At 41.4% G+C, this 23,470-nt stretch overlaps 5 protein-coding genes and 1 long non-coding RNA gene across 10 annotated transcripts in view; 2 read left to right on the forward strand and 4 right to left on the reverse strand.

Annotated features, from left to right (window-relative positions):
* LOC120779028 overlaps positions 1–23,470 on the forward strand; it is a 256,412-nt gene that overhangs the window by 131,902 nt on the left and 101,040 nt on the right. The window lies entirely within an intron of this gene.
* LOC120779010 lies at positions 366–3,198 on the reverse strand. Its single transcript, XM_040111129.1, has 2 exons — positions 2,661–3,198; positions 366–2,097 (listed from the first exon to the last, which is right to left on the reverse strand). Exons 1-2 carry the CDS (start codon positions 3,106–3,108, stop codon positions 584–586), a joined length of 1,962 nt encoding a protein of 653 aa, XP_039967063.1. The 5' UTR covers positions 3,109–3,198; the 3' UTR covers positions 366–583.
* On the forward strand, positions 3,466–4,774 carry LOC120779013. The gene has a single exon (XM_040111133.1). It carries the CDS (start codon positions 3,526–3,528, stop codon positions 4,435–4,437), a length of 912 nt encoding a protein of 303 aa, XP_039967067.1. The 5' UTR covers positions 3,466–3,525; the 3' UTR covers positions 4,438–4,774.
* Positions 4,822–5,992, reverse strand: LOC120779014. The gene is made up of 2 exons (XM_040111134.1): positions 5,825–5,992; positions 4,822–5,760 (listed from the first exon to the last, which is right to left on the reverse strand). The coding sequence occupies exons 1-2, from the start codon at positions 5,946–5,948 to the stop codon at positions 5,015–5,017; spliced, it is 870 nt and encodes a 289-aa protein (XP_039967068.1). The 5' UTR covers positions 5,949–5,992; the 3' UTR covers positions 4,822–5,014.
* On the reverse strand, positions 7,111–8,312 carry LOC120779021 (extensin-like). Its single transcript, XM_040111140.1, has one exon. It carries the CDS (start codon positions 7,925–7,927, stop codon positions 7,196–7,198), a length of 732 nt encoding a protein of 243 aa, XP_039967074.1. The 5' UTR covers positions 7,928–8,312; the 3' UTR covers positions 7,111–7,195.
* LOC120779015 (pollen-specific leucine-rich repeat extensin-like protein 4) lies at positions 15,015–15,857 on the reverse strand. The gene has a single exon (XM_040111135.1). It carries the CDS (start codon positions 15,855–15,857, stop codon positions 15,015–15,017), a length of 843 nt encoding a protein of 280 aa, XP_039967069.1.

Consider the following 23,470-nt stretch of genomic DNA (forward strand, 5'->3'; position numbering starts at 1 on the left):
ACTCGGCACCATTCCGCGATTTTACTTCAGTAGTGTGTTCTACCGCTACAAGATCAACCGGTTCTATCTTACCGGCATTAACTCGAATTTCATCCGGCCGGGGGCTGTTATTTCGGTGATCTAAAACTGTTTGAATCGTTAAGTTTTAGGTTAAGAATGTCATCATTGCAACAACACCAAGCAGCAGATTTGCTCCGCATCCTCCTCAGAGTTGACCCCGACACACCAAATATATGTCCTGCGTGCAAGGAGTCCCCGCAAGACTCTAAACAAGCCTTTGTATGCGCAGCGAACCCCCCTCATCCAAAACTTCTCTTAACATGGTCCGTCCACGTCGAAACAGCACGTTTCCTGAGTCTACCGTTGGGTAACTTCAATGACAGCCAACTTGAACCTTACCACGCAATCAGATTTGGATCAGAATTAGATATCCGCCATAAAAACAAATACACTTTTGTATAGAAAATTTTTTTTTTTTATGAAAATATATAAACAAGTAATTTTTTATGGCTTCGTGCATCTATAAGTAGATCTAATAGACCCTTATAGCTTACAGTAAATTTCAGAATATAGCACTGAACAATTAAACCTTTTTAATTAAGATATCCGAGCTCGTGCTCGATACGGAATCAACTTCTTTGCTATCTTTAACGTCTTGCGTAGATAGATTTTTGAAGAAGCCGTCTGGGAACTTGCTGAAAAGAATCTTATCCAAATGCTGTGGGAAATGGCGCGCGTGGTATTTATATGTCACGTACTTGTTCGGCAAACGAATACTGGCGGTCTCCCGATACACGAACATCACATTGTCGTTGTGTTTGATCAAGCGCTGCGATTCGGCGTACAGCAAACCGAAGAGCAGATGCTTGTACAACGAACAGTAGTAATTTTCATCGGTTATACCGTTATAGTACAAAAATCTAACGTTGTGATGCATCGAAATGAAAGTTTCGGCGGATTTCATGCGTGTTATGAAAATGATCAGTGCTTTGGGACGGAAATGTGAGATCTTCGCTGCCATACGACCGGTTAACGAGCACACAAATATCACGGGTGCGTTCATCTCAAACGATGCGCAGGCGACCGAACGCGCCAACGTATCGCTGCCGGTAAGCGAACGATCGCAATATGGCTGCTTACTGAGCGCCTCTTCGATCAGCAATTCCGAAATTGAATCTTGTAAGTAGAAGAAGTAGAAAGCGTTGTTGGACTGATCACACGGTAAAATGTATTTATCGGGATAGTGGAATATATGATGATAGTGCGCTGGATCGACGATCAGTCGTTTGTTGGCGATCAAAGTGGGTGCCAAGACGATTACTTTCTGCAGCTGATATGCGCGTTTGATGAACGCCTCACCAGCCGGACAAAGATGTAATATATCTTTCTCTGGATGCTTGTCAGAAGGACTTAGCTCAATGATGAAGCCATCGTAGTTTTCGGCCATCCAATCCATGTCGTTGTCGCAACCTTTCACCTCATTAAGCACAATGCGCGCATATATACGCATTTTATCACAACCCAACGTTTTTAGTGCATATTGTAGATTTTCGAAATACTCTTCTGTGCCACCAAAATACGAGACGATGATATTTATGCCCACCTCCTTGCAGAAAGTGATATCCTCCAATTCCTCCATGGACACAAGGAATTTCGTGCAACGTGAAGGGAATAAGACCGGCATGCGTGAGCTCAATTTGCCACCCACCTCCACGGTGCAACGCAAGTGCGCGTCCTTCCTGCGCACAGCGACTTGTATGTCGGTGCCGATGCAAATGTAATCGAAGACATTCACATCGTTGAATAGAAAGGCAGCATTCACGTAAACGCAGCTCTTGCTGCAATGCGTCGAATATTCACGCATACTGGTCAATGTGAGCTCGTCGCCTTTGTTTAGCACGACTTCGGCGTCTGGTGGATCCATTAGGCCGGTGTATTGCAGGCGTGGACTGAGTTTGGCGAATATAGTGGATGATATCGGAAAGCCGATCTCTTTGGAGAGCTTAAGTTCACTTTCGCGTACACGCAGTATCAAAGCCTGATTTTCGACGACAGTGCCGTAAAAGAGGTCCACGGCAAAGCAGCTAATGCCGGCATCTAATTTAAAGCGGGAATACATATAATTTATACAGTATCAAGAAAGTATGTTAACTTCGGTTGCACCGAAGCTACATATAATAAACGTCATAGGTTCAAGTTTTCCTTACAAGAACTTGATTCTGATCGTTCAGCTTGTATGGTAGCTATATGCTATAGTGGTCCGATATCGATAATTCCAACAAAGTAGCAGCTTCTTGCAGAGAAAAGGACGTGTGCGGAACCTCAGATTGAAATCTTTAGAACTGAGGGACTAGTTCACGTATAAACCAACAGACGGACGGTCTAAACATGGTCATAACTAAATCGATTGATCGACTCAGCTTAGGTTTCACGGATCAGTGTCATTGAACACTTACTTCTGGATTGTCCCCCAATCGCAAGAAGGAGTCAAATTATTGTGATAGGAAATCCGATGGGAGAACATATTGCAACCATTAATCCATGTGCTTTACCAAGTCCCTTTAAATGAGCTTGTTGAAGTGTTGTAAAAAAAGGAGAAGACACTATGGACCACGAGTCTGAGTGTATATTTATGTATAACCTTATTTGTGCCCACTTACGCAAATAGTTAATTATTGTGTCATCACAATCGCTACATGTCAGCTCTATGCATTTTTTCTTGTCCCCAATGGCACCCTCCTGGGCTTCACTTAATATTTGAAAGCCTTTAAAGTAACCTTGCCACACATCACCCGCCTGCTCCTCGGTAGCTTCCGACTTAGCTACTGTTACCTCCTCCTCTTCCATTATGTGTTCTAATTCTGCCGATTCGGAAACATCCAAGCTGTCGGATATGGACTTCTCCGTGCTGTAACTGCGCACGCGTTCAATCCAATCTAGATCCATTTCGTCGACATACTTATCGGTGCCGAGCACATTGGTGAAAATGCTTTGATGTTGTAGGCGCGCCTGCATTTCACGCACATAGTTCAACTTCTCCATATCGGCGGACAGCAGCGTGCAGCGCACTTTCTCGCAGATATTCTTAAAGAGTTCGTCGTCATCCATAATGCGCGAATCTTATTATGCGTTGGCTTCTATTATTTTTTAGAACGCCAAATATTAAATTAAATTTCAAATCTAGAAAATCAAAATGGCATTTAATTTAGTTTAATTTTTTTTAATTGGTTTTTTTTTTCATTTTGTATATTTTTTTTTCATTTTGAATATTTTTTTTTTCATTTTGAATATTTTTTTTTTGTATATTTTTTTCATTTTGAATATATTTTTTTATTCTGAATTTTTTTTCCTTTTGCATTTTTTTTCATTTTTAATATTTTTTTTCATTCTGGATTTTTTTCTTTTTGAATATTTTTTTTCATTTTGGAATGTTTTATATTTCTTTTTCACTAGAAAATCATTTTAAACATTTCTTCACTACGATCTGTGTAAATTACGGTTATTTTTAAGCGCACCGAAGCTAGAATGTCGCACTTGACTTTGCGCAAATCATTCTTCGATGGCCTATGGCCGTTAATACTATCCGACAATGTTTGCGATACGCATATAAAGCACAGGTGCTCTTACTATTATCCAGACACACAGTTCGGAAATATCTGGCTGCATGGCTACCTCGCGGAACGGGGTTTCAAAAATTATCAACCACCAACAGTGATTCGTTGCTGCTTCGACGAAGGCAAAGGCAAGCTTTTGCTATGTGAGTCGACCGAGGACAATGTCACTGAATTAGAAAGACTCAAGAAACCAATTGGCATCAAGGCAGACGAACTTTCCAACCAATCGCAGGACGAGAAGGACACATTGTACAGCTACAAGAAACTAAATATCCCTGTGGCTTTGGAACAACAAATTGCGGCGTTTAACAACTCGTTCGATACGCGGCGCAAGCTGGCGCATAGTTTCATCAATCGCCAGTACCCATGGTATATGCAATGGCCCGAATACTTAACGCCCTACAAGCTTACCGATGTGGCGCGACAAGATTTCAACAGCAAGCTCAAACAGGCTATCATACAGGATATGATTACCTTCAACTGCAAGCTAATGATAATCGATTTGGCCAAGCAGGTGTGTCTTCATGTGTTGTTCGATTGGTTAAATTTCACGCGCTTTGCTTTTGTTATTGTGCTGGCACGCAGCGAGGATGCTGTAAAGCAGATCAAATTGATGGGACAAAACTTGAGCGCCGTAATGGTGGTCGAAAATATGGAAATTTCATGGCATGAGCAATTGACGGAGTCGTTGCGTGTGGGTGTGACGCATGCCACAGCCCTTGGGGTTTTCGAAAACTGTGCGAAACCGTTTATATACGTTTTCGGACGTAAACGGCACTGTTGCAAATTAAATGTGCATCGTGTGCTGCGAAAGGCTAATTAGATCGGTTTATGTACATACATATGAACGATGAGTGGCAAATTGTGTTAATCCTTATAAAATATATATTTTATTTCCAAGCGTGATAATAGATAATTTGCTATACAGACATATTTGGACCGTATTATTGCTTGGAAATCAAATTATAATCAGAATTAATGTTTTTTGAAACACACCTTTAAAATTATTGTTCACAAAAAATAATAGACATGCCAAACTAACCCGAACTCTACAAAAATAATTTGTTGAAGTTGAAATGTCAAGCAATTTTGGCGGATAATTACCGTTAAATGAAGAATTTAATATAACTTCAAATTAAACTTTAGAATATAGGTTAGGATTATCTACATAAATTTATTAAAAATTTGTGTACGAAAACGGCTAATAATTGGATATGGTACACATACAAAAATCTTTTGAGATTATAGATTATGAATTGTAGTAAATACATTAAATCTAGAAGTCTGTTTTCACCTTATTATAGCAATATAGTTTTAGTTAGTTGTTTAAATAACTTAAAATTAAAATTCATAAACATTTATATAGTCATCTTTCGCGATTCGTGTGCACTTTCATAAATTTATGTGAGCAACAAATTCATAATGTCACGCTTAACGGTACGTTTCTTTTCTGCTGGCATTTTCTTTAACATTGCCGATACCAATTCACCAAAAATAGCATCTTCGCTGCGATCGCTGTTGTTTGTTAAGTTGTCGCTGCTGCTATCGCCCTCCCGTACTTCTACTTTGTTCTCTCGTTTTTCCTCGGAAGCCTCTTGTATTTGATTGCGCACGGCTTCGTCCTCCTTGGCACCATTCCTATTGCAAGTAGCTTCTGCGTCTTCTTTTATGGGGTCTTGCTCAACTTGTTGGACATTGTAGGTCGGTTTATTGTTTACTTCTTCCTCCTTCACATGTACTTCCATTTCAATATGTGTGAGTTCCTCGCCTTCATATTCCTCATGCTGTTGTTCAAGCTCTTGTTGCAGCTCTTTTTTAAGTTCGTTTGCACTTATTTGTTGCGTTACTACATTAGTTGTTTCGTATTCAGGGCCGAGCGTCTCTACTTCCAAAAATACATATTCCTCATTGCCGCTGTCGTTCTCCAAATCTTTTTCGGTAATAACGAATTCTGGCTTTATTACGCCTTCTGGCATAAATACTGCTTCATTTTGCTCTTCTTCCCTGGGTGGTGGACGCAAATATGGTAATAGAAAGTCCATCTCTTTTTTGTATGGAAATTGATTAGACTCCAGAGGATTATCTGCGATAGCATTGCGTTTGTAATGCTCTCGCAAAAAGTGCCAACGAGTCTTCAAAAGTGCCTCTATAAAATTATAGATATCGTATAATTTTTGCAACCGAATCTATAGCAATATGGACGTACATACCTTGCATTTTCATTTGTTGGGCGATTTGTTGCCAACCACATCTACGATCCGATAATGAGGCATTGTTTTTGTAAAGCAAAGGACACTGTCGTACGGCTTCTATTAGTCGATGATTTATATCCATATTATTTTAATTTCTTTGTTTTTAACGTTTGACTGTAAATACGCAATTCTGATGATTTTCATTTGTTTACAAATGTTGTGTACGTGACTGACAGCCCGAAGTTGGAGTAGCGAGACATTAAGTGTTGCCACATGTCATAAATAAAATTGCGTTATAATGTGTACTAAAAAAGTATTTTGCTAACAAAGATAGTGCAAAAAACTGTACATAAGAAATTTTAATAATTATAAAGTATTTCTAATATTTTTAAATGAGTATTCGGTTTAAATATATCTTTTTTTTACATATTTTTACAAATTATTTGTTGGGAAATTTTAAGTATCATTTACGCTGCGTGTATACCGCCCTTATATTTATGACTCTTCTTCCACTTTACACTTCCGTTATTTTGACAGTTTGCTAAAATGGAAAATATCGACGTTTTTCGTAAAGTGCGTTATAATTTATAAATTTAGTGAAGAAATTAAAGTGATATTAAAATGTAGTGTATGTTTGTGTATAAAATATTGTTTGAGTCTACTACAGTGTTACAGTGTAAAATGATAAAATAGTGGTATTTGTGCACAGTTTCTCAACAGATTATTCTCTTCATGGAAAAGGATGCAGTGCTGACCTCAAATGTAAGTATTACTGAGGAATTCAAATTCAAAGGACTTACACATAAACTAACATATACACCATGTGCGTCTCAATGGCTTTTGCGTAAGGAGGAATGTACAATAACACGTACACAAGAATTTTGCTAAGAAACTCAGCAAATTTAACAGAAATTTTTGATGGCGATGTTTGGTAATTAACTTGGGTAGCAGGATAATACTATATACATATGTACATATGTATTAGCAAAGCAGCAAATGTTTGTACCTTATATTTGTTTTTCTTCTCTGTTAATTTAACCTATTTTGTTGAAAAGGGATCTGAAAGTAATATAACCTAACTTCCGTACGGAATGCAATTCAGAGCGAATATAAAAAAGTTAAAATCGAAACTAAGTCGCTTTGATATATCCCTGCAGAAAGGCTTTGAAAATTGATAACGAGCTTAAAACACGGGACTTGATTTCGTTTAGACATTTCATAACTTTTAATAAAATTTACATACATATTTTTAGAGCATGTACAACGAATTAACAGTACCTTAGAATACAACGAAAGCTTATTTATGAACTAACATATACATACATATATCAACAATAACAAAAATACACCAACTCTGCTTTGGAAATCAGAACCGGGATTTTGCATTATTTAGTGACGAATGTGTAAAATTAATTTAGCTGGCTGTATTTGGGCTTGTGTTAGATGTTGTGGTCGAGGACGAGTTAATTTTGCCGGCTTTGGACGTAGTGCCGGACGGCGTAGCTTAGCTGGGGCTGGACGACCTCTTGGACGGAAAGCCACTAAACGTTCAACACGTGGCAGCGTGAAGACAGTTTGTGGGAAGACAGCACGAGGATCAATGATCGAGGCAGTTTGTGGTACATCAGCTACGGCTGGTGGTGGGGGTCCATACTCATCAGCTGGTGTACCGGGTGGACCGTACGTTGGTGCGGGGATAGCTGGTGGGGGTCCATAAGATGGTGCAGGCTCAGCTAGAGGCTCTTCAGCAGGTGGTCCATAGGTTTCGTCAGGTGGTCCGTATGTTTGGTCGGGTGGTCCATATGTTTGGTCGGGTGGTCCGTATGTTTGGTCTGGTGGTCCGTATATTTGGTCTGGTGTTTCCTCAGGTGGCCCATATGTTAGTTCTGGAGGACCATAAGTTGGCTCTGGTAATTCAAAGGCGGGTTCTGGTTTCAAACCTGCTGGTGGATAAGGAGCTGCGTCTACTGGCACTGATAGTACTGCTTCTTGTCGTGCTAAAAATGGCAGTGGCCGATTATTAACTGGTCCGGGAAAACGCAAACGAGAACGTGGCGGTTCAGCGCAACTAAGTGTGGCCAATAAGCCAACGGCGGCCAGTGTGTAAAATATTTTCGACATTGTTGTTCTTTAATTCCTTTATGCAAGCCCGCGACTTTACGTAAACAATCGTGTTGTCCAAGACCGTTAGAAGTAAACTGATATTGTTGAGGGGTCACTGTGTCTATTAAATACGATTTGTCGAAGTCTACGCTTCGGTTGTGTTTCATTACTTGTAACCAATGCGTCGGCAAAACGGTAGTTATGAACGCATTTTGACTTCGCGTTTGACCTCCACGTTACTTTTGTTGTTGTCTCGCATTTCTTCAATTTTATATACGCATGTATGTTTCTTTCGTGTGCTCATGCGAAGGTATGTGTATGTATTTGTAATAAAATTCATCAAAAACCCAAAATTTCCAATGAGTCCATCGCGTCCGATCGACAACGAGCGCTTAAGCCATATGACAAATTTGGCGTCACTGCTGGACGTGATTGTAGTGTTAAATAACATTTCCAACTCACCACGTCCACTGCGGCTTGTAGCTTCTGCTTTGTGGCGCAGAACAGAACGTGTTTGAAAACTATAAAAAAGAGTATTAAGAAATCAAGAATGTTTTTGTAAATTATATAAATTGCGTAATGCTTATATTATTATGTACTGTTATTACGGCTATGTGTTTATGTATTATATTTATTAGTTTTAGTGTCTGGTTGTTGGTGACCAGCATATGTCAATTGGCGATATTGGTTAAGGACAAGCAATTATCGTGGCTTTTTTTCATTTTGTAGATGTTAGGCCCTTGGATTAAAAAAGCACAGGCAGTGATAGAATCCAAATACACTTCAGAGGTTTTCTGCTTTATACCGGCAATTTACAGAGGTTTTTATTTTGGGCTTTGAATTGCTTAACTATTCGGGGAAAGTAAACGATTAAAACAGTTTTCAAATTCTTTCTGCCAGGCATTTTGAATAGAAAATTGATTGGCTTTTCTAACCTTCAGTTAATTTTCCTGGGTTTAATGTACCATAAATATACAGGATGATCCATTTCGGGGTTCCTTACTTTTTTAAATAAAAAACATAGAAGCTTCAAATTTAATGAGGAATGTTTGCTATCGTTGGAAAGAACATTCTTTGGCATTTCTGTTTGATAATCTCTTTCAAATGTTGGCCGCGGCTACTTTTGATATGGTCCATATTTAAGTCCATCTATCTATCAACAAAGACTATTGAAAAAAGTACCTCTACTTGGGTCATTGTGTGAAAATGAAGACCGAAGTTTTCAAGTATTCTTTCTCCACAAATTTTTTGTGACTATCGGAAATCTTCGAGAAAAAATTCGGGTTTTAATGAAATTGAATTTTGGATTTCGAGCTGCCTTCAAACAGCCATCCATGACCACCATGTAATGCGAGACCAAGAAAACGTTGACTCGTAGCGACTATAAGACTGATAAACAACTAGGGTTCGTGGAAAAGCTTGGATATGTGAATATCTTGGTTCCTTGGGACTCTCGAAGAACACGTGAACAACTTGAGTTTTTGAGGGTCTCGGTAGTTCTCGGTGAGTTCCTGACACTCTTCGTACGGCTGTTCAGTTAAAAGTTACATGAACATTTTGGGTTCTTGACACTCTTCGTACGACTGTTTAGTTAAAATACATACAAGTATGAACAACTTGGGCTCTTGAGCCTCTCGGTATGGCTGTGCAGTTAAAAGACAAATGGACAACGTACGTTCTTGAGACTAGCGGTACAGTACTCTCGGTACGGTTCTTTAGTTAAAAAACATATGAAAACTTACGTTATTGAGACTCCCGGTGCGGATGTTCAGTTAAAAGATATACATTAACTTGAAAACTTGGCTCTTAAGTCTCTCAGCATGGCTGTTTAGTTGAAAGACACATGCACAACTTAGTTTCTTGAGACTCCCGGTACATTCGTTCAGACAACTTGGGTTCTTGAGTCTTTCGGTATGGCTGTTTAGTTAAAAGACACGTGAACAACTTGGGTTCTTGAGACGCTCGGTCCATCTGTTCAGATAAAATACTTTGGTCATACCCACATGTTTGTTGATAATATTTTATGCGAATCCACTTAGCGTAAGCGCTGACCCGCAACGCAGCCTTGTCTGCTGTCTTTCCTGTTGGATGTGTAAATATAAGTGTGTATATTTGTGGTTCCATACCATTAGTAGTGACGTGCTTGTTTGGGCGTATACTTGAATATCCTGACACACGCCTTATCTACCTCTCTGCATATCGCTGTCTGCTTGTCTGTCTGCGCGTGTTGTTTGTAATGCATGTTGTATTACAATAGTGTTTGGTTGTAGTTATTCCACAAATAGTGTTTGTTGTTGTTCTTGTCATTGTAACATGTTATGCCGCGCTTGTTGCGATATTTTTTGCATATCCTTCTACACTGCGGTGCTGAAAGGACCAACACAAACATAGTGTTGGCGCGCAAGTGTTGCTAGCCTGTGTCTAACATCGTCGACACCGACGCCGCCAACAACGGTGGGCTGCAGCGCTCAGCGCTGTCAGTTTGCTTAGCTGGCCAAGTAGACGATGATGTTGTTGGCTAATATTGAATTTATTTGCTGTTTTGTAGTCCATTATTCTTCAGCTTTTGGGAGCGTTGTTTTTGCGTTTTTTTCCGTTTACCTTGTTCCTTTTCTGGTTGCTGTTGTTGCAACAACGTGCATGTAACGAAAAATTGCAGCCAAGTGGTGGTAGCATGGCGGAGGGTTGGCGCAAATGTTCTTTGATTGTTTGCATTGAATTTGTTGAGTTATGTTGCAAGCTCAATGGAGTTGCGGCTAATGTAATGGTTTCGACACAAACAATTTGAGCGGATTCCCTAAGCAAATAAAGACGTAAGACACTGCAAAGCATATGGCTAACATGGAAAAATAAAGCAAAAAAGTCTACCGTTAGCTAAGCGAGGTGCTACTTTCTGAAACACTCATAGAGGCAACTACACAGACTTGTTGCTGCCGTGCTGCCAGTGTGCACCGGTTGTATATCTTACGTATTTCTGCACTTTGAGGAAAAGAAGAAGAAGCCTGAGTAGCTGTTATGCTATTTCTTTGAAAGTTAAATACACTTTTCGGATTGATTGGAAAATGGCAAGCAGGCCGGGAACTGAGCACTTTAATTAAGAAAATGTTCGAAGTTTTCGGTAGCGCTTTATTATAGAGATAATATCTTCTTCTTCTTCTTTCTTCGCGTAGACACCACTTACTTGGTTATAGCCGAGTTTAAAACAGCACACCAGTCGGTCTTCTTTTTCCAAGTGTAGCCAGGCCCATCTCCACCTGGTCTTTCTAACGGAGTGGAGGTCTTCCTCTTACTCTGCTTCCCTCGGCGGGTACTGCTTCGAATACTCTTACAGCTGGAGTATTTAATCTATTCGGACGACATGACCCAGCCAGCATAGTCGCTGTCTTTTAATTCGCTGAATTATGTCAATGTCGTCGTATATCTCGTACAGCTCATCGTTCTATCGACTACGGTATTTGCTGTTGCCACTGCGCAAAAGACCACACAGAACCTTTATCTGCAAAGCTAAGGTAACGCCGACTGATCTGATGTTGTCATCGTCCATGATTCTGAGTGCCTTGTAGAGTTTGGTGTTTGTTCGTCAAGAGAGGACTTTACTTCTCAATTGCCTATTCAGTCCGAAATAGGACTGACGTTGTTGTTGGTGTTAACGCTGGTTCCAAGATAAATGAAAATACCTACGAATTCTAAGTTGGCAGTCATATCAGTGATGTGGGAGCAAAGTCGCGAGTGCGACGATTGTTTGTTTCTGAACTGGAGATATTTCGTCTTGTACTCGTTCACAACCAGACTCGTATAAGGTGTTTCTTCGTTCTTCTCGATCCTGACGGAGCTTTTGGTGTTGCTCAACGTCAGCTTATACAACTGTATTAGCTTTACGGGTATACCAAGTTCAGTTATAGCGGCATAGAGACAGTTCCTATTCATGCTGTCGAAGGCGGCTTTAAAATCGAAGAGGTGGTGTGTGTCGATCTTCTTTTCAAGAGTCTTTTCCAAAATTAGCGCATGGTGAAATTCTGGTCGATTGCAGACTTTCCAGGTCTAAAATCACACTGATAAGGTCCAATCAGAATCAGTTTTTTGACGATGGGCTTTAATCTTTCACACAATACGGTCGATAGAACCTTATATGCGATGTTTAGGAGATTATCTCACGGTAGTTGGCGCAGATTGTGGGGTCTCTCTTTTTGTGGACTGGGTAGAGCACGCTTAATTTCCAATCATCGAATATGCTTTCGTCCAATCATATTTAGCAATGAATGCTGATGCATGCTCCTTATCAGTTCTTCGCCGCCGTATTTTAATAGCTCGACCGGCATTCCATCGGTCGCCGCCGCTTTGTTGTTCTTCAGACGGGTAATTGCTATTCGAACTTCTTCATGGTCGGACAATGCAACGTCTGCTCCATCGTCATCGATTGAGCAGGCTGGAGAAGTTTCCCTCCATAATTTCAGTATGCTCTGGGCATCAGTCTTTATATCAGATCTGGGGGTTCTAAAAGAGTGTCGTATTGCATCATTAAAAATCACACGTAAAAAAAAAACAGCCGTTGTATTTTGAAAGACCGATAAATAGTAGAGACTCATTGGCCGTTCTTCAGCTTGGCTTAAACATTAAACCAAGTTGCTTTTTTTTAGATTTTTCGGGTAAGTGGTTTCTATTCCGAGTTGAAGTCTGCTCACTTCTTGTAAGTCCACAGTCTACAGCTCATATATGCCACCCAAGATCCTTTCATAGCCGTTTGTTTTACCACACACCTGTTAACTATCAACATTCTTATAAAAATTTGGTTTCTGATCTCCATACACGCACATTAACGCAGTCAGCTTCGATACGACAGTTTGTTCATTTGCGCCATTTCACTTTTACTCAGCAATTTTACTGCTAATTGAATACAACCGTTGACCGTTTGACCGATTATGCTGTACCGAGTTCGGGAGCAATAAAAATATGCATGTGTGAACACATACATACATACATATATATGTATATGCAAGGTGGTGCATACATTTATGTTTGTTATTTTGGTCATTCATTTTGGCAACGGCCTACAGGCTGTCCAGCTGTCCAGCTGTCGCATGTTGTTGCTGTTATTATGGTGGTACGTTAAGTGAAATGGCAAAATCTTTGCTAAGTTGGTCACGTATTTAATGTCGGTTTTACACACTTCAACACGTGCGACTTTTATGTCTTTCATCTTGGCCGAAAATGACCAGGCAGCGAACGCCAGTCTTCGTGGGTAACGCGGCATGTGCGCGCTGCGTGCGTGTATGTGCCCCTTTGGTAGATTGGGTTCGTGCTCTTTGACCACTTAACCATCATACGGTTTATAGAAACAAGTATCAGGGTCCTACAGCGCCGTTGAGGAGAGGTTGGACGCGGAAGCATAGCAACATGTGGGCGAAGCCTGCAAAATTGTAATTAAGAATAAAATAAATTGTGCCACAGATGTTGCATATTGTTTGGCCAAACATGCGTTGGACATTATAAGCCATTTCGGCGCCACCACGCACACATAAAGCCACACGTTTTTTTTTAATTTTCTTTATAGGCCTCTAAATATGTATGGAAAGGGTGATGCAAGAAGAGATATTATTTTCAATAACCTTTTTCGGACCGATCACGCGCTGAGATTGTACACGAAGATCATCATCAAGAACTGAAGCTGCTCGCCCTACCAAAGCAACATCGCTTCGCTCACGGCGACATTTGATTTCATCAAGTCGGCGCCAGTTCCCACATATCGCATCAATCAATGGAATTATTTAGAGAACACTTCGTTGAGCAGATAATTTCACGTTTTAGGCCAGTCAATTGGTCATCAAGATCGTGTGATATCACACCGTTACACTTTTTTCTGTGCGGATATGTAAGGTCTAAGGTATATGCGGACAATCCCGTTCGATTTAGACCTTGGAGCAAAACCTCAGGCGAGTCATTCGCCAGTTACCAGTTGAAATGCTCGAACGAGTCGTCGAAAATTGGACTCTACGAGCCATGGATCATCTAAGACGTAGCCGCGGCCAACATTTGAAAGAGATAATCTCCAAAAAATAAATGCCTAAAAATCTTCTTTCGAATGCTTATAAACATTCCCCATTAAATTTGAAGTTTCTTTGCTTTTCTTTAAAGAAAAAGTAGATAACCTCGAAATGGATCACCTTTTAGGTGTGTGTAAGGAGATCGTGTACCGTTCGTTTTGCTTTGCTTTTTATGCAAATTAATTCAACAGTTACTTTTGCTAATGTGGTTTGTTCTTCCCGTTCTGTCATTCCATGTGGCACATACCGTTAATGCGGCGTCGGGACGACAACGTGTAGTTCGGACTATCAAGCTAATGGTATCACAAGCCAATCTTGGAGCAATCATGTAAATTTTCCTTTCATTTCTTCAGGATTTTCTATCAGCAAACGCAGTAAACGCTTTAAAAGCACATTAGTTCACCTACTCACACACACACACACACGCACCTAAAGTACCTTGTGACCAGTGGCGTTCATGGCCTTTCGCATTCACATGTCTTCCATTATTTCCACATTTCCACATTTCTACTAAAATGTTATTGTAATGTGTTCCAAGTAGCGTCTTCTTCCTTTCTACGAGCCAACTGAGACGATATTGCTTCTCGAAGTCACTCGTAGCCATTAAAAATTACTGTGTTCTTATGCAAAACAAGCAAGCACTTGAAAGTATGTCTATGTGTGCGAGTAGAAATGTGGAAGAGCTCGCATGCGGAAAAATTCTCGGTTGAAGCTAAGTCAGAGCGACGCTTACACTTACCCGTACTCAGGCATGCTCACATGTAAATTTGAAAGCTAAGAGCGAAAGACATTTCCAGCGAATTACTTAGACCCACTAGAGCTTGGCTCCATTTCTTACCGACGGATGGTTTGCTGGACTACTTAGAAATCTAACGACTCTGAAAAATCTTTTCTGTTTCGAAAGTGCTCTTTTGAATATTACAATAACAAAGTACTTTAAATTCTTGTGATTTTTTTCTTTATTGTATTTAAAACTGCTTGCCGCAATACTACGCTAAATTGAACTAACACTGCAGCCTAGCGCATGCCAGGTGGATGGGTCTAAACTTAAATACCTTAATTAACTACCAGGCGGTGTATTGCGAGGCGAAGGAGAAGCCTTGCGGCTGCGGCTTTGGTTGCGGTTGCACACGCTGCAACAGCTGCAACTTAGCTGGCGCCACACGACGCGCCTTAATCAAACGCGCAGGCACAGGCACGCTAGCCGGTGCTCGGCGTCTGCCTTGTGGGAAACGTTGGAAGACCAAACGTGCTGGCTGTTGCGCTGCCGCCTCGGCCTGCGCATCAAACGAGTTGCTCACCGCAATGACGGAGCCATCCTCAGCGACTGCAACGAAAAGTTCCTCACCCTCATCTTCAGCAGGCGCCTCTACTTCTACCGCTGGCTCAACGCTAACTTCCGGTTCTGGTTCACTGGGCTGCTGCTCTTCAACAGTAGCTTCTTCTTCCGCTGCCTCCTCTGCCTCTTCAGCCACATCCACCGCTAAGTCCACATCGCGTGCGGTGACACTTTCTTCGGGTGGCAAGTAGCTGTTGTCCGGTGGACCGTATACAGCATCTGGCGTGACAGGCGCTTCAGTCGGTGGCCCGTAGGTGCTGTGTGGCAATGGTGGGCCATAGGTGGCGTCCGGTTGTGGTGGTGACGGTGGACCGTAAGTATTATCTGGCGGCAAGTAGGTCACATCCGGCTTGACAGTTGATGAGGGCAAGTCGAAGGGAATTTCTGGCGTCACACCTGCAGCAGGATAACCCGTTGGCGCGGGTGCTGGTGCCGGTGCGGCCACCTGGCGTGCAAGGAAGCGCACACGGGCGCCGGCTGGACGGCGTGCCGCTGTGCGGAAACGCGTCGGTGCCTCGGCGGCGCAAAGTGCGACCAGTAATAGCAAACCGGCAATTGGCTTAAACATTTCAAAGTTTGGTTTTCAAGTAAAGTGTGCTTGTGTTGAGCCTGCTTCCTGTGGCTGGGTTCTAAGTTGCGACTGCGTTGCTACTTCAGTGTCTGTTGCTGTGCACTAAATTACCTTAGCTTTTATAGTATATTTCAGTGAAATATCTGTTAAATATTAAATCAGTATGGTCGAATTATGACGAGCATAAACGTTGACGGGGGCAACGCTGTGAGCGGTCAGTAGTTTTGGGGTTATCATATCATGCATTAACGACTGACATGTTGGCTTTGGTCTACGGCCACACTGTATTTATCACCAGCGACGTTCGCTACTGCGTTTAATGCCATTTACGTGACGTATTTTCAAATTAATTATGTATGCTGCTCCCACAGTCATAATGCTATTGTGCACACAAACATCGCACCGCCGCCGCAAACGAAGTCGGCTCATATATTTTTTGCGCTGAACGCGCTCTCTTTCTCGCTCTCTCTCCCTTTCTCGCTCCTGCTTGTCTTTTGACTTATTTCTACCTCCACCACAGCCGCATTTTGTATGCTCGGGAGGTAATTATCGTTTTAGCGTATCTTCAATTTAAGCATAATTAATGTCCCAAATTCAATTGAACGTCTCACATTCTAGGTTTGTTTACAACATTAAATCAGCGCCGGCTGAGATGTGTCAAAAAGCGAAATACATGTGAATTAATAAACTTTAAAATAATTTTTTAGAAACTGCGCTTAGGCGACTTTAACGCCAGCACGCATTTGCTAGCTCAGGGGCGCGGTTGAGGTATTGAACTCATCAAGGCAAATGCATAAGGTTTCAATGCGTCTAAAAATTTATATTCCTTATGCAAAATACAAATGTTTTGCACGCGTCTGTATACGAAATGACTGGTAGGTCTTTATTGTTGTTCTTCCGTGTGCACTTCCATATAGACATGCAGACTCAGGCTCATCACAGGGTGGAAACAATGCTTTACAAATGAAAAAATATCAGCTTGTTTTAAAGAGTAATCCAATTCGAGGTTACCTACTTAAAAAAAAAAACACAGAAACTTCAACTTTAATGGGGAATGTTTAAAACAAGTATCATTCGAAAGAACATTTTTTGGCATTTATTTTTTAAAGATTATCTCTTTCAAATCTTGGCTGTAGCCGCGTCAGATGCTCCTTCCGTTGAGTCCTATTTTCGATGACTCGTTGAAGCGTTTCAACTGGTAACTTGAGAATGACACGCGTGATATTTTGCTCCACAGCCTGAATCGAAGCGGGATCGTCCGCATAGACTTTAGACTTTACATATACCCACAGAAAAAAGTCTAACGATGTGATATCACGTGATCATGGTGGCCAACCGACCAGAACAAAACGTGAAATTATGTGCTCAACGAAGTGTTCTTTCCATAAATATATTGACACACTTGTTGTGTAGGAAGTGGCGCCGTCTTGTTGAAGCCAAATGTCGCCGATGTCACGAGCTTTAATTTCAGGCATCGAATAGTCGGTTATGATGGCGCGATAACGGCCGCAATTGACGGTTACGTTTTACCGGCCCACAAACAACACCAAGCTGTTCTTTTTTCTGCATGAAATGGCAGCTCTTGAATCTCTTCAGGTTCCTCTTTGATCCAAATGCGGCAATTTGGCTTGTTTACAAAGCCATTGAATCAGAAATGGACCTAATCGCTGAACAAAATTTGGCTCGAAAACGTTGGGTCTTCTTGGAAGTTTTCAAGAGCCCGTAGAGCTTAGCGATGTCGCTTGGAAAGGCCGAGCGCCTTCAGTTCTTACGCAAACTCTATTTTGTACGCTTTCAATTCAAAACGTTAAATGCGCCAAGTCGTTCTATACGTCAGCCCGAGCTGCAAACGGCGTCGAATCGACTCTCCACGTTCTCAGCTACGGCTGCTATATTTTCTTCACTGCGTGATGGACATGGTCTATTTAGTCGAATATTATCCAGTAATGAATGCTGTAACATAATTTTCTGCTAGAATCTTGGACGATGAACTCACAGTGCAGAAGCAGGCATCCAAAAATGTTTGCTCATTGGGAACGAAATTGTGTAAGAGAAAATGCCTCTGTTTAAGGCGGCTTCAGAAATAAACTAAACTTAGGAAAACAAATACCTTCATATACATATATACATCCAAAGTTGTAAAAGTACATATGTAAATAAATGTACAGTTATATTATCCTCGTTAATTTGGTGTTGTTCATTTGTCTCATTGTGACTTGTTGTTTGTTGTTATTGTTTCACTCTCCTGCTTGCTTTGTATAAACACATATATTATACATATAAGCACTTAAGGGGTTTGTTGTTTTTTGGAGGGACTGCGTTATAAGAAAAGGGTCATTCGTTGGCTTAATAACCCACACGACGACATACTTAATCTGGAAAAACAAAAATAAATTAACAAATTAACTTCACGGCCACCGATAACAAATAGTAAATGGAGATGTTGCCGCTTGTTTGATGGAGAGCAAGAGATTATGCTCAGGTTGTGAGCGTTTGTGGCGACTGCCTGCAGTAGAGACAAAGTTTGCACTTATTTAGTGTTTTTGTACGATATACAACGAACTCGGTTTAGTGCGGAACTTCTTCATTAGCGTAGTCACCGCTTACGCGGTTTTAGCCGAGTTTCCAACTGCGCCCTAGTCGTTCTTCCTCTTCGTTTCTTGGCGCCAATTGGAGATATCAAGTGTAATCAGTTTCTTATCCACCTGGTCTTTCCAACGGAATGTAGGTCTTCATCTTCCTCTGCTTCCTCCGGCGGGTACTGCGTTGAATACTCTCAGAGCTGGAGTGTTTTCATCCATTCGGACGAGATGATCTAGCCAGCGTAGACGTTGTCTCCTAATTCGCTGAACTATGTCAATGTCGTCCTATATCTCGTGTAGCTAGATGGAACGATACATCGACTGCGGTATTCGCTCTTGTCAACGCGCTAAGAAAAAAATCTTCCGCAGAACTTTTCCATCGAAAACTCGTAACGTCGACTCATCAGATATTGTCATCTCCGAGGTGTTTTTGTGGAGCGCGAATAGAGAACTGGGTATATGTAACTGCAGAATGTCTGATCTACTCGGACATTAGCGACCAGATATTGTTGCCGAGGTGTTTTTGTGTGGCGCGGGTCGAGGACTGGGTGCATATAACTGCAGAATGCCCGATGTACTCGGACATTAGCGATCTGTGTAGTATAGAGATTAGATGGACCGATGGACGTTTAGATGGTGTGATCTCCACTAGTCGGAATGCCGCACAGTTAGGGTCGGGTAATGTGTATATGGGGTCCAACCCCTGTTCACTAATCCAGAGCAGTATGGAAGCTCAACTGTTAGTAGCTTCGGCTACGAAGTCCGACCGGAGACTTAATTCTGGTACAATGGAGAGCCGGAAGCCTTGGAGTTCACTCCAACCTACTCATGCAGACTGGACCCTCGGGGAGTATCGTTGTGGTTATGGTTAAATGCGTGAAGAATTAACACTTTGCCAGTTGAATGTGGAGTTGCATTGCAACCGGGTGCTGGATTCAAAGTACGGCAGAGGTTTTAATGAACAAAATCGCCGAAAAACGGCCGCATTTGATGAAAAGAAAGTGCTGTTTCACAAAGCCAATGCGCCGTCTCAAAAGTCCGTGAAAACGATCCAGGAATTGTGCTTCGAAGTGCTTCCGCATCCATCCGTGTGCTCCAGAACTGTCACAGGAGGCCAGCTATATCCTGTTCTCAGATCTCAAAAGAATGTTCGCTGGGAAGAAATTTTCTTCGAATGAAGAGGTGATCGCCGAAACTGAAGCCTATTTTGAAGCAAAACGCAAATCGTACTACAAAAATGGTATCGTAAATTTGGAGGGTCGCTATAATCAGTGTATCACTCTTGAAGGAAACTATCTTAATTACAAATTTTCGTGTTTTGAGCTGACTTTCCCGGGTTTCCGTTATACACGAACTTAGCTTATTTATTTTTTTACTATAAATTTTTTTTATTTTATTTTTTATGTATACACATATGTCTTCTATGTGTGTATTTATGTGGTTTCGCCCATTCATCTGCAACAGCGCACCATAAGTCATGCCAGCAGCCAAATATGCGCCCACAAACCCGTATACACACGTGTATATGTTTGCATGTAAGCGCTTGTCCGTTCATTTGTCACACGACTTTAACAGCTGTATGAAAAGTCTGTCCATGCAAAAGGATGCAGAGCATAAAATGTGCTTATGTATTACACTCGAATTCACAAATTTCATAGGCTCACACATACACACCCACACACACACTTATGTATGTGTTAACAAGCGCGGCATGCCGATTTGTCGTTTGTGCGGGTGTTCGCCTTTCCGGGCAACCAAAGGCTTGTTAGCCATGAATGACGGGGCAGGACGCTTGTTTTCGCTCAACATGTCCCATTCTTGTACTTATTTTATGCTTATTTCATGCTTTGGTCGCGCTAACAGCTAACAGCGATTCGCCATTGTATTCCTTGTGTGTTTCAGGCGTTCACTGTCGCCTGTTATTTTTTATTGTTGTTGTTGCTGTTAGTATTGCTGCTTTATACGTTTAGCCCTTGTTGTTGCTGTTGTAATAACACTTTTTCATCTGCTCAACAATATGATTGTGTAGCGCATAGTTGTTGTTGTTGTAGTTGTTATTGTTTTAATATGTAGCCGCTAATGTATTTTGTGGTGTACATCGCCATAAGTGTGTGTGTATGTCTGGGTGTGTGTGTGTGTGCGGTGCTGTAATGTAATTTACGTTGACTGTTTTGAATAAACCAAGCATGTAATGAAGTTGGCTGCTTTTCATGCAACCCAATGTGGCGTCGCACACCGCCAGCCTCAGTGCGGCGCATCTAACCTCGGGCCGCTTCATCACACACGACTTGTCACAAACATATGTACTTATATAGGTGTATGTGTCGGCATAGTTGTACTCATATTGTTATTGCATTCGCTTGCTTATGTATGTGTCGGTTCTCGTATGTACCGTTATTTGCATGTCAACCTTTTCGTAGTGCAGGACCTTCGGTTATGGCATATTTGGCGCTTTCTCTTTATTGTTAATGTTTTGTTAATTTGCTGTTGTTGTAGATGTTGTTTTTTCATCTTCTGGCCATTATCGTGGCGATGTCAAGTAGTTGCAGATGTTGCGTCCAAGCAACGAGCAGCGAACGTTTACACCATGTAACTCTTTCATAAAAATATTCATGCGTTCAGATATACTTACGAGTACACAGTGGCGAGCAAGACTCTGTACGAAATACGCGCTTCTCAATATATGTTGTAAACATTATTAAGAGCTATTTAAAAAACAGATCACTAATATTCGACCCTGATGAAGGCACCAAAAGCTACTCCATTTCGAGTAGAGTCCCATAAGGCTCGGTTTTAAGCCCCTTGCTATAGAACCTGTCGTATGATGGGGTGGTACGGAGATACTTACCAAAATACGTGCCATTAATCGCATACCCGAATGACTTTATAGTGACAGCAGTGGCTATAAACATCTCCAAAACACCTCTCAGGTGGCCTTCGGAAAAAATATAATGAGTGTATAAACGGTCTGCCTCAATGGTTCTACTCTATTAGAACAAGATAGAACAAAATAGAAGTCTTGCTCATAAGCACCAACAGCTACTCCATTTCGAATGGAGTATCACAAATATCGGTTTTAGGCCCCCTTCTTCTAACCTGATGTTTGATGGAGTGCCGAGGAGATACCAATCAGAAGACGTACAATTAATCGCACATTATAGTGGTAGTAGGGGCTAAACATTTTTTCAGATGACCTCCCTAAACAATGAGTAAATAAATGGTCTGCGTCAATGGTTCTTTTCTATGAGTTTAGAACTAGCTAAGCACAGGGCAGATGTCTTGCTAATAAGCACCAGGAAAGTAGAAGAAAGAATGTCAATCAGCATAGCGGAGTGGGACATTTTTTCACAGCGACAACTGAAGTATCTAGCGGTAAATATTAAGCTCTAGGCTCAAAATTATGGAGTATCTAGTCTAGACTGCAGGTAAAGCGATTGAAGTAGTAAACGATTTATCAAGAATGATGAAAAATGAAGGCTGCATGCCTTGCATTGGTTTTCACTCGCAAAGGGTCTAAATGATACGGTCACTCTGCATATCCAGCCACAGATGAGCTACTCAATCTTTTTTTCCCGTCCGCGCCGAACACCCCGGGCAACGTGAACAACTTTGTTTGAGAGGCGGTAACCAACCCGTGTAGACATCAGGGTCATGGCTAAGAGAGAGGGAGCCTTGATGAGACCACTCTGAGTTAATCGAGCATCTATTCACAAGTAGGTGCGGCTATAAACCGGCGTTTGTCTAGGAGCAAGTTGCTCGCTATATAACCCCACGGTTGGAAAGTGTCAGTGTGTCGCACCTAATCTCCGTTAGGGTAATAAAGATTAGCTAAGTTGTCGTCGACGGGTCGGACCAAAGGAAGAGGGGTGTCAGAGAAGTGGGGTTTGTGGGGTATGCAAAGAGGTGGCCAGTATCATGCGTAGGCTTATTGCATGCAGTACATATATTAGATATGTCGGTATCTATTCTGGATAAGTAGGAGTTTAACCTGCTACAGTATCCAGAACGAAGTTTCTCGTTTCACGCGGCAACTCGAGCTCTTCGTGTGCAATAGGTGGTGGTTTGACTCCAAGTACGTCATTCTCTGAAAGGGAGTCGGTGATGGTGTTGATGGTTCCACTGTGAGATATGACGGAATATCAATTCCCACAATAGCCGGTTCTAGGGATTTTATCCGGCCAAGGGCTGTTATTTCTAGATCTAACCCCGTTTCGATCGGTAAGTCTTAAATGGGACGGAATGTATTCCATAGCTCCCAACTTAAGAGACATGGGGCAGCTGGAGTGGAAAAAATAATTTTTTTTTTACCAAATCCGCTGAGTTGTTAGATAAGGCATAGGTTGAGTTTCTCGATTTTCATCCGATTGAAGTTGAAGATTTCAAATATTTCATTGAACAGTAAAAAGCCAACCTAATGCGACCACTTCGCCGTGGTACGATTAAAAAAATGTTTAGATATTAGTTAACTCTCTCTAGACTTGAGTATTGTTGGATTTTTTTTTAAGTCCACACTAGTTTTAACTTCCGTAACTCTACTTGTGTGTGTGTGTGCGTTAAGTGAAGTTTAAATAAACAGCAGCTGCGCTCTACTGGTCTCCACTTGTTTACATCCGAAGACCGGCGCACAACATGCCCACCTTTCATTTGTCCATTTATTTGCTTACATATTTATATGTGTATGTTTGCTGTGCGCTCATAAGCAAAGCTGAGTATGTGTGCCATATCCTTATTTCTATATTTAACGATCTTCCGTTGCGTTTGCTCGGTGTCGTTAAATAATTTGCTCGTTTTTGTGTGTGTATGTGTGAGAGAATCTGTGCGTCTACTCACGTCCAACACAGCTGCTTGCTTCAGCTCAACTGCTCCGTGCTTTGTTCATTATTTTGTGCTCTTAATTTTTCACAGCTCACTCACCAATACACACATGTACATACATACAAACACGCATTCATTAGCTCATATGCACCTGTTTGGGTCGCCCTGTGCTCTTTTGCTGCAAAAAATTACAACAGCAAACCCCACTTAAAT

The sequence above is a fragment of the Bactrocera tryoni genome, chromosome 5, assembly GCF_016617805.1.
Source record: "Bactrocera tryoni isolate S06 chromosome 5, CSIRO_BtryS06_freeze2, whole genome shotgun sequence".
Lineage (NCBI taxonomy): Eukaryota > Metazoa > Arthropoda > Insecta > Diptera > Tephritidae > Bactrocera > Bactrocera tryoni.